The sequence below is a fragment of the Chiloscyllium plagiosum genome, unplaced genomic scaffold (assembly GCF_037043375.1).
Source record: "Chiloscyllium plagiosum isolate Xiang-an unplaced genomic scaffold, Cpla_swu_hap1 HiC_scaffold_10, whole genome shotgun sequence".
Lineage (NCBI taxonomy): Eukaryota > Metazoa > Chordata > Chondrichthyes > Orectolobiformes > Hemiscylliidae > Chiloscyllium > Chiloscyllium plagiosum.
In genome coordinates, this window is record NW_028270148.1 from 90557887 (window position 1) to 90569349 (window position 11463).

The window sequence follows — 11463 nt, forward strand, 5'->3', positions numbered from 1 at the left end:
CTTCCATAATTAAAGATCAGTATCTGAATCTGGAAGCGTCTTCCAGAATTTGAGGTGGAACATGATTGTTAATGGGAAATCCATGTCCTGTTTTTATGTATCTTTATGTAACTTTATATAACCCTTCATGGAAATATTAATGCCCCACTTTAGCCCAGAACCCAAGACTCTGGAAACTCCCTTGCCTTTATTTACTCTATACCCCTCCCGATATAGAAACCAATGTTGTCATGCATGGAATTGTCTCAAACACTGAGTAAGGTTGGCATTGGTGGGAAAGTTGGGAAAGTGAGTGAAATTGGCAATAATACATCAAGAGCAAAATGTCCAATTTTCCAACCAAGTGGGAAGCTGCAAGATTAGAACTCAGTGATGAGTGGCATGGGGCCAATTTTCATGCATTTACATGCTTTAGGATGTCACTATTAATTAATTTTGCCTTATTTGTATGTAATTTCCAATCCTCCCACTCACCAGAGAGAAACTAGATGCAGACAATTCCCGACATGAAAGTCTAAGTTGTCACCTGTCGATTCCAGTTCACCACTTACTGTTCTTACACTCCATCTTGGGGCCCGCTCCAGGGGTATTGACCATATGCATATCCCTGTTCATATATGTTGGCATAGACGTGTACCAGCACGTCAGACCTTCACGTCATATCTCCAATCCACTTGCAAGGTGGTTCTGCACTTCACCACTGAACGTTGCAGTGCACTGGCACCTTTCATTGCAATTCTACTTCCAGAACTGGTGCCCAACTCATGGATTCGACCACGGTGCATCTCAGGACCCCTCACTTGCCCCTTTAGCACTCACTAATTTCAGATATACTTGGATGTTCATAATTTGTCTATCCAACCATTTTGTGCTTTGCCCGACAGCCAGAACTAACAGGCGCACAGCATTAAATAAAAGCTGAAAGAATTGCAGATGCTTGAAATCAGAAACAAAGGCAGAAATTGCTGGAAAAGCTCAGCAGGTCTGGCAGCATCTGTGGAGAGAAATCAAAGTTAACATTTCGGGTCCAGTGACTCTTCCTCAGAACTAATGGTCACTAGGAAAGTGTTGCTTTATATGCAGAAGTTAGGGTGGGGGAGGGGGATAAGGAGTAAACGATAGGTGGGGGTAGAGCCTAAAGAGAGAGAAGAACAGTTGGACAGACAAAGGAGTGGACAGTGATCTGGCTGGGTGGGTAAATAACTATAAATGGGGACTGTTAGTGGTGAACAATGGGTAATGTGGGATAAGGACATGGGAGGGCTCAAGCCCTGAAATTGTTGAACTCGACATTGAGGCCATAGGGCTGCTGGGTCCCAATGCGGAAAATTAAGTGCTGCTCTTCCAACTTGCGCTGAGCTTTGCTGGAACACTGCAGCAAACCTGAGACAGAGATGTTGGCCAGGGAACAGGGTGGGCCGTTAAATGACAGGCAACTGGAAGCTCAGGGTCTTTTGTGCAGACAGAATGTAGGTGCTCTGTGAAGCAGTCACTCAGTTTACACATTTTCCCAATGTAGAGGGGACCACATTGTGAGCAGCGAATACTGTAGACTAAATTGTGGGAAGTGCAGATAAAATGCTGCTTCACCTGGAAGGTATGTTTGGACCTTTGGATATTGAGGAGGGAGGAAATAAACAAGCAGGCATTACACCTTCTGTAGTTGCAAGGGAAGGTGTTATGGGCTGTGGGTGGGTGGACGTTGGGAGTGAAGGAAGAGTGGACCAGGGTGCCCTGGAGAGAACGGTCCCTGTGGAAGGATTGACAAGGAAGGGGAGGGGAATATGTGTCTGGTGGTGGCATTTCACTGAAGGTGGCAAAAATGGCGGTTACTGATCCTGTGGATGTGGATACTGGTGGGATGGTAGGTAAAGACCAGGGGAACATTACCGCTGTTGCGGTAGGGTAAAGGCCAAAGTGCAGGAGATGTGTCAGATCCAGCTGGGGGCCCTGTTCACCTCGGTTGAGGAAGAAGATGGACATTTCGTAGACTCCCTTATTGAAGCTGGCATCATCAGAACAGATGCGAGGGAGATGGGGGAGCAAGGAAAATGGAGTAGAGTCTTTACAGGAAGTAGGGTGTGAGAATGTATAGTTAAGGTAACTGTGGGAGTCCCTGGGTTTGTTATGGACATCTAAGATCCTGAAAAGTCTTTAGGATGAGGCTGTGGAGAGGGCGTTCCCTTGTATGGGTGAATGTAAAACTGCTTAAAATAAGGGGCTACCATTTAAGACAGAGATTAAAGGCATCTTTCATTTCTTTCAGAGGGTTGTGAGTGTTTGGATTTGTCTTCCTCAAAACTGGTGGAGTGGACTCTTTGAATATTTTTAAGGCCAAGATAGATGGACGGTTGATGAGAAAGGAGGTGAAAGAGTATTGGGAATAAACAGGAACCTGGAATAATCAAATCAGGAATGATGTTATTACATTGTCACCAAGCTAGAAGAGTCAAATAGCTTACTCCAGCTCCTAATTTATATGTTCACTGTTGAAGAACTGTTTTCTGCATCCCTGTTACAATGAGGCTGTGTAAATGGGGAAAGAATAAGCACAGGGCCCTGGTGATGTTGGAGTAAAGTAAGTGGAGTAAAGGTCAAAATACCAACTATGATTAGATTAGATTACTTACAGTGTGGAAACAGGCCCTTCGGTCCAACAAGTCCACACCGACCCTCCAAAGAGCAACCCACCCAGACCCATTCCCCTACAGTTACCCCTTCACCTAACACTACAGTCAACTTAGCATGGCCAATTCACCTAACCTGCACATTTTTGGATTGTGGGAGGAAACCGGAGCACCCGGAGGAAACCCACGCAAACACGGGGAGAATGTGCAAACTCCACACAGACTGAGGCGGGAATTGAACCCGGGTCTCTGGCGCTGTGAGGAAGCAGTGCTAACCACTGTACCACCGTGCCGCCCAAAGCCAAGTACAGTACTGAACAGTTCCTGAAGAAGGGCTTATGCCCGAAACGTCGATTCTCCTGTTCCCTGGATGCTGCCTGACCTGCTGCGCTTTTCCAGCAACACATTTCCAGCACAGGACTGTACAGGGTCCAGGCTATGCAGTACAAAACCACATGGGAAAAGTGACGACTACAGATGCTGGAGATCAGAGCCAAGAGTTTGGCGCTGGAAAAACACAGCAGATCAGGCAGCACCCGAGGAGCAGGAGAATTGATATTTCGGGCATAAGCCCTTCATCAGGAGTGACAAAACTACCTGCCTGGCTTCCCTTGCCAGAGGAGGACTATCTAGTGAAACAGTGAAAATGACATCACAGACAGGCCAGTCCCTTAAAAAAGCAAAGAGGCAAGGAGTGAAGAAAATACGTTGGAGTGTCTGGTGATAGAAATGGTCAATGATGATCCTGTAGTAATGGGGACTGGAGAAGTTCACACAAACAGAATTCCAAACTGGATTTAACTAGGTTTCCTGCCAACATCCACAAAACAAAAATGTAATGGGAAAGAATGAGAATTATTTCAAAGTTTCTATGTTGAAAATGGGGTCATCAAGGTCAACCTCATAGAGATGGAAAGTCATCATGTTTCTGATGGCCCCTAATTGTAGTTATCTTCCAGTGTGAAAAGGATAATGGGAGGTGCCTCAAAGAGGATTTGCTAATTGGCTTATTTCAAATCCTTGATTGTTCAAAAAAGTCACAACGAGGTTAGGTTTAATACTATAATATTGGGATAGTTAACTTAGTTATTTAATATGCTTTTGTTCTTAACTAACTTAGCAATTTGTAGGAATGGCTGGGGCAATTATTGAGCATATCGTATTACATAATTTTGTCCTTCACAAGGATTTGAATAAAAAGCTGGTTGTCAATGTATCTCTTCAGTCACTTGCTGTAGAGTGAGGGAAAGATGGCAGCTATCTGGATCGGTGTGTGTGCCCTACTTTCTGCTGCTTTCTTCACCTCAACTTCAGCAATAAATGATGAAGAGGGTCTTCTTGGTCAGCGTTTCGAGGTAGATGTGACCAACAAATATGTTCAAAAAGCTGCTGCGTTCATAAAAGAAGAGTCACTTTCCGATCATCAAAAGATCACAGTGGAGAAAGCTCAACAGCAGGTAACAATGTAGTGGGCTTTTCCTACATCGATTATTTATCTGTGTCTCTTTGTGTATAATCACTACTACTGTGCAACAATGTTAAATTCCAGGGACTTTCCTTACCCTCCTTAATAAGGATAAGCAGGAGCCAAATTTGAATTTTCAGCGTTGTCCTGTTGTGGTAAATGCCATAGAGTCATAGAGTCATAGAGATGTACAGCATGGAAACAGACCCTTCGGTCCAACCCGTCCATGCCGACCAGATATCCCAACCCAATCTAGTCCCACCTGCCAGTACCCGGCTCATATCCCTCCAAACCCTTCCTATTCATATACCCATCCAAATGCCTCTTAAATGTTGCAATTGTACCAGCCTCCACCACATCCTCTGGCAGCTCATTCCATACACGTACCACCCTCTGTGTGAAAAAGTTGCCCCTTAGGTCTCCTTTATATCTTTCCCCTCTCACCCTAAACCTATGCCTTCTAGTTCTGAACTCCCTGACCCCAGGAAAAAGATTTTGTCTATTTATCCTATCCATGCCCCTCTTTAACAATTTACCAACAGTTTTCTGAGGTTTATGAAAATGCTTTGCAGAGACTTATGACAACTCTGGTCACTGCCAGCTCGGTGCAAGATTTTCACTGAGACCAGAATTCTCAAGCACTGAGAAGATCAGCAACTTTACAGAAGATTTGTAGCTCAGGTCGAAGTTCTGGTTGTAAGTTTGCTCGCTGTTGTGGTAGGGAAGAGAGGCTGTAAGGGCCAAAGTGCAGGAGGTTTGCCGGGGGCCCTGTTCACCACAGGGCTGGGGCGTCCTCAGTTGAGGAAGAAGGTGGACATTTCATAGGCTCCCTTGTTGAAGCTGGCATCATAGGAACAGATGCAACAGAGATGGAGGAAAAAGGAGTCCCTTCCAGCTCAGCGAGCAAACTTATATCCAGAACTGAAAAGATCAATTGGATGCCAGAAAAAGTCTGAAGTCTGGTAGGCTCAAGGTAATAATGTGCTAATTCAGATATGCTACATTGGTGTATCATGATAAAGCACAGAATCAGCATGAATTCATTCCTCCTAATCGTCCATTTTTGATTAGCAGGGCCACTAATTTCCATCTTCACAGCAAAAGAACAGAATAGACACTTGTAAAATCCAGAAATAATATCTGTTGACTTAATTTACTTATATTTGACTCAATCGTTGTGCATTAGTCTTAAGTTGTTTCATTGCTTGAAGATGATACATAACTATAGCCAAATGGAAATTTTTCCTTGCCCTAAATCCAGATATAATATGGTGAGGTTAAAGTAGTTGATACATAAATAAATTTACGTTTGCTCAGTGATAGCACTCTCAACCCTGAATTAGGCCGCTTTCAAACTGACGATTAAAGCAGTGCTACAATTTTGAATAAGGCATTAAACCAATTGGCTCTGCCTGATTATTTTGGGGAGTAGAAGTGATCAGGAGATATCCTTTAAAGGAATTGTTCAAGAATCCTGACTAACAATTATCTGTCAACATCATTACAGAGTAGCTGGTCATTTATCTCATAGCTGTTTTCTGATGTGCACAAAATAGCTATTACACCTAACAGTACTAACCACATTTGAAGTTGTGAAAATGTAATCACACCATTTGTTTATATTTACCTGTTTTATTGGTGTCTCTTTTAATTTAGTTATTCACTAGATATTCTTCTTGATTCTTATCCTCAAGTCCTGAAGACACCTAGCTTGGCTGCACAATTTAAAAAAAAATTCATTTCAAATCCCACTATGTTCTGCTCTTCTCTATCCTTGTAACTTCCAGCTCTATAAGAAACATTTTTCTAATTCTGGCTTGTTGCACATTCCCAACTTTGCTAACATGCCTTCAGCCGCTAAGTTCTGAAACACTGGCGCTCCCTTCCCAGAACCCTTTGCCCTGCCAACTTTAAGATGATGCTTAAAATTAAAATCTCTTCGAAGCTTTTGAGCTTTTAACCGAATAGCTCGGTCTTGCATCTGCGTCAATATCTTACCAAAGATGTTCCTCTGACGAACATTGGAATAATTTACTATGTTAAAAGCAATACATAAATACAAATTGTTGTCGTTAGTGAAGGCCAGGTGGACCTTATTGGTGTTGTAGGAGGGAAGAGAAGAGGTGAGGGCTGAAGGGTGGGAAATAAGTTGGACATGGCTGAGGGTCCTGTTTACCACAGTGGTGGAGAATCCCGGTGGAGGTAAAAAATGGGCATTTCTGAAACACCCTAATCTCTTAAAGATGGCATCGTTAGGGCAGGTGCGATGGTGATGGAGAAACTCAGAGAAAAGGATAGAGTCTTTACAGGGAGCAGTATGAGAGAATGTATAGTCCAGGTAACCTTGGGAGTCAATGGGTTTGTAATGAATATTGGTATCCAACCGATTGCCAGAAATGGATACAGGGACGTTGCGGAAGGGAAAGGAGGAGTCAGAGATGGGCCAGGTGAAGGTGAGAGTGGGGTGGAAATTGGAAGCGAAATGGATAAACTTCTCCAATTCCAGAAGAGAGAGGGAAGCAGTAGCAAAGATGTCACCAAAGGAAGACTTGTGGGTGGAGCTCGAGTTGGACTGGAACAACGACTGTTCCACGCACCCAAAAAAAGTGACAGGCATAAGTGGGGCCCATGCAGGGACCCGTGGCCAACTCTTTGGCCTGAAGAAAGTGAGAGGAGTTAAAGGACAAGTTGTTCGAAGTGAGGGTGAGCTTGGCCAGGCGGAGGAGGGTGGTGATGAATGGGGACAGTTCAGGCCTTTCTTCCAGGACGAAGTGGAGAGCCCTGAGACCATCCTGATGGGGGATGGACGTGGAAAGGGATTGCACATCCATGAAGAAGGAGATTCAGCTGGTGCCTGCAAACTGGGAATTTTGAAAATGATGTAAAGTGTCAGCAGAATTGTGGATGTAAGTAGGAAGGGACTGGGCAAAGGGAGAAAAAAATTGAGGTAGGAAACAATAAGCTCCGTAGGACAGATACAACGGGTCTGCCCGAGTGACCTTGTTTGTGGATTTTGGGAAGGAGGTCGAAATGATATGGGGTTGGGGGGAAAGCCATGAGGTGAGAGGCTGTGGAGGGGAGATCCGTACATGATTTGAGGTGAACACAATGGTCTGATGCTCGATGGTGGGCTGATGGTCCGGGGGTGGGAGGGTGGGGGGGGGAATAGGATGAGGTGTCCAAGAGCTGGTGCTGACCTTCTCCAAGGGTCACCCAACAATAACAGCAATATCCTTGTCGGCAGGACTGTCAGAGCTCCTTGACCTACTAGGAGCTTGTTAAAAATCTGAATGTCACAAAATGTCATTGATTATTGACTTTCAACAATTAATTTTGTAACATTGGCTAATGTTCAACATGTTATTGTTATCAGGCTGTTGGCGGATTGATGCTGTATCTAACCATTACCATTGAATCGGAAATGCAGACCAGTGTGACAGTAAGAAATGCTTTGTATTGTTACTAATTACAGTGAAAACAGTGAATTAGCTTTCTTCTTTAGCGTGCAGACAACTTGGACATGCTGGTATTTACACCCTGACCAAAGTGCATACTTGACACCAGCCATTCCGCTCCCTCAGAGTCATTTTACTGTTATTTTGGAAGTTACTTAGCTTGTGCTCGGGAGTACAATTATAATAGACCAAGCCCAAAGAACTGCGAATACTATAAATCAGAAACGAAAGCAGAATTGCTGGAAAAGCTCAGCAATCTGGCAGGGTATGCGGAGAGAAATCAGAGTTAACATTTCAAGTCCAGTGACCCTTCCTCAGAAATGGAAGCTCAGGGACTTTTTTTTTTTGCAGTCACACAGTCTACACTTCACTTCCCCAACATAGAGGAGACCACATTGTGAGCAGTGAATGCAATAGATGGTAGCTAGGAGAAAGCTGTATTTTATGTAGAGGACTTTTAAAGGGCTTTTGCCTGAAACGTCGATTCTCCTGCTCCACCGATGTTGCCTGAACTACTGTGCTTTTCCAGCACCACACTCTCAACCCTAATCTCCAGCATCTGCAGTCCTCACTTTCACCATTTTGGCTAATATACAGAGTGGAAAGTATTTAGGGTCATTGTACTCTGTCTCGAGCAGTTCATATTTAATAGGACCACATCTCCCAATATACATTGCCTGGTGAATGAGAAAGGCATTGGTCAATAGTGAAGCCCATGCTGAAGGATTAATAGATGTGAAGTTAGGGGTTGAGTGACATCAGAGGTTCACCCAGCTTTCAATTACATCGAGAATTGTAAGGTTAAATCCTCTGTGAGCTCCAAATGATATAAATCAGCTCAAGTCAATGCGCAGAGGATTTGAAGCAGAGATATCCACAACTGCGATAAGAATTTTAAATGTGCCTTAGCAAGTCATTATGCTAGCTGGTGTGAATGGGCAGGAAAAACATCTAATTGCTGAACACTTCTTGAAAATGAGACGAAAAAGACCTGCAGATGCTGGAATCCAAGGTAGACAAGCAAAGGGCTGGGAGAACACAGCAAGCCAGGCAGCATCAACAGCTGGAGTCCTCCAGAAGGGTTACACCCGAAACATTGAATTAGAATTCCTACAGTGTGGAAACAGGCCCTTCGGCCCAACAGGTCCACACTGACCCTCCGAAGGGTATCCCACCCAGACCCATTCCCCTACACTATTACTCTACATTTACCCTGACTAATGCACCCAACCTACACATCCCTGAACATTATGGGCGTGGCCAATTCACCTGACCTGCACATCTTTGGACTGTAGGAGGAAACTGGAGCACCCGGAGGAAACCCACGCAGACACAGGGAGAATGTGCAAACTCCACACAGGCAGTTGCCCGAGGCTGGAATCGAACCCAAGTCCCTGGTAGCAGTGCTAACCACTGAGCTTCTTCACTGGCTTATGCTGCGTGGCTTGCTGTGTTCTTCCAGCCTCCTGCCTGGAAATGGCAGCTTGGTAGCTTTGGAAGGAAACACTGCAGTGTCTGGTCATTCAGTATCTGGAAAAGAAGCTGTAGTGCCCAATAATAAAACCTTTTACTTTGATAAGAGAATAAATTATCAAACAAATGCCAACATTAACATTATTTTCTTTCTGAACTAATAGTCAGAGGCTGATTACTGAGAAGCAGCACAAAGTGGATTACTAGATATGTTAAGTCACAGATTGATAGTGCCAAATTAGAACACTAATGGTTTTATTAGCAACAATGCAAGGTGGCTTTGTTATATTCACATGAAGATGTTTATTTTCCCTTTCAGAGATGTGAAGCCGCTGTGTTCAGCCGTCCCTGGCTCGAGCAAATGACTCTTGAAAGTTTTGACTGCAAAAGTCCTAACCAACTAATGATTTGATATCTTCTATACAAATCCTACCAACGTTATATTGTAAAGTTTCACATGTAGTTCTTATTGTAGTCTTCTCCAGGTTGCATGCAATGTTGGTTATTCATGAGGCATTGGCAACTTGGTTATAGTTATAAAAAATAAATAAGCATTATCCAAGCATTTGTTTTCTTATTTGCCCTGAACACTGTCTATATCTTGCAGATCCTTTACACAACTACCCAGTTTTTTCATGAAAGTGACACCAATGTCCCTGTAGGCAATTAAGGAATGTCACCATTTGACTTTTGTGCACAGAAAAAAATTCAAGCTGTAATTCACAGTTACTTACCTTTGAAAGATTTGGTTCCCTGTAGCTGAGTGGCTTTGTTCATCTTAAAACCCTGAAAGCATGTCTTTGTTCAATGGCAGGGATGGACATTGAAAAACATTTCCAAGTGATCCATTGAGCCATGGATATTGTCTCTTGCCCCGACAGGTGAGCTCTCAACTCTCCCACAGAAACGTCCTTATAAAGCCTGTCTAACTTATAGAGTCATACAGCATGGACGCTAATCCTTCAGTCTAGCCAATCCATGCCAACCATAATTCCAAACAAAACCAGTCCCATCTGCCTGCTCTTGGTCCACAACCTTCCAAACATTTCCTACTCATGTACTTATCCAGATGTTTTTTAAACCTTGCACCTGTACCCACATCCACCACTTCCTCATGAAGTTCATTCTACACACAAACCACTGTTTGTGTAAAAAAGTTGCCTCTTATATCTTTTTAAAAATCTTTCTTACCTTAAGAATATGCTCCCTTGTATTGAAATCCCCCATCCTAAGGAAAAGACACCAGTCATATACACCTTATCCATAGCCGTAATAGAGTCATAGAGTCAGAGTGACATACAGCACGGAAGCAGACCCTTCGGTCCAACTTGTCCATGCTGACCAGATATCCTAAGCTAAATTAGCCCCATTTGCCAGCACTTGGCCCATATCCCTCTACATCCTTCCTATTCATAAACCCATTGAAATGCCTTTTAAATGTTGTAATTGTACCAGCCTCCACCGCTTCCTCTGGCAGCTCATTCCATACACGCACCACCCTTTGTGTGAAAAAGTTGCCCCTTAGGTCCCTTTTAAATTTTTCCCACCTCATCCTGAACCTATGCCCTGATTTTATAAACCCCTATACCTCAATATTGTACATTCCAGTGAAAAAAAGGCCCAGTCTATCCATCCTCTCTTTAAACCTCAATTTTCCATTCCCAGGAACATCCTGGTAAGTCTTTTCTGAACCCTCTCCAGTTTAATGATATCCTTCTTATAACAGGGTGACCAGAACTGCACACGTTGTGCCAGAAGAGGCCTCACCAATGTCCTGTACAGCCTCAACATGATATCCTAACTCCTATACTCAAAAGTCTGAGCAATGAAGTATTTACTTTTGGTGATTGCCAGATTTTCAGGTCTTTTGTTATTGTTCATTAGTATTTCAGTTGACAAAAGAACTAAAGATTTAGGAACAGGAGTAGGCTAGCATTAAGAATCAAGATTATTTAAACATGATCTAGTTGAATTTTAATCTTACCTGTTGAATGTGGCTCATTTAAACCAGATACATTTAGAACACTTCAGGCAATCAAAAATGAAAAGAATAAAATTAGAATAATTTTAGAATAAAACTGTAGCGTTCGCCAAATATGGCTACGAAACTGATACAATGCTCAATTCTGAAACGCAGATACGACATTCGATTCAATTTGATTTTTTTAAAATAACTACAACACCAAACTCAGTACGAAAAGCATTTCCCACAGAGTCTAATTTGTTGCAGCCCCTCAAAATCTTAATTGTCTTACTAAGGTCATTTCTCATTTTTGGGAACATTGATGAATGATCCCTAACCTGCTCAACCATTCCCCACCTTCACCTCAGGGATCAGTCCAGTGAACACTCTCTGAACTGTTTCTGAAACAGATGTGTCCCATCTTAGGTAAGGAAGGAAAACCCTTTGCGATTCTCCAGGAATGCTCCAGTCAATACCTTA

At 43.2% G+C, this 11463-nt stretch overlaps 1 protein-coding gene across 1 annotated transcript in view; it reads left to right on the forward strand.

The window, feature by feature from the left end:
- LOC148149003 (uncharacterized) overlaps positions 1 to 9572 on the forward strand; it is a 42772-nt gene extending 33200 nt beyond the window's left edge. The window contains exons 3-5 of the mRNA XM_087990978.1: positions 3853 to 4084; positions 7466 to 7531; positions 9340 to 9572. Of these exons, the coding sequence (XP_087847104.1) occupies positions 3878 to 4084; positions 7466 to 7531; positions 9340 to 9432 (366 nt within the window). The 5' untranslated portion in view covers positions 3853 to 3877 and the 3' untranslated portion in view covers positions 9433 to 9572. The remainder of the gene's footprint in view (positions 1 to 3852; positions 4085 to 7465; positions 7532 to 9339) is intronic.
- Positions 9573 to 11463: the final 1891 nt, after the last annotated feature.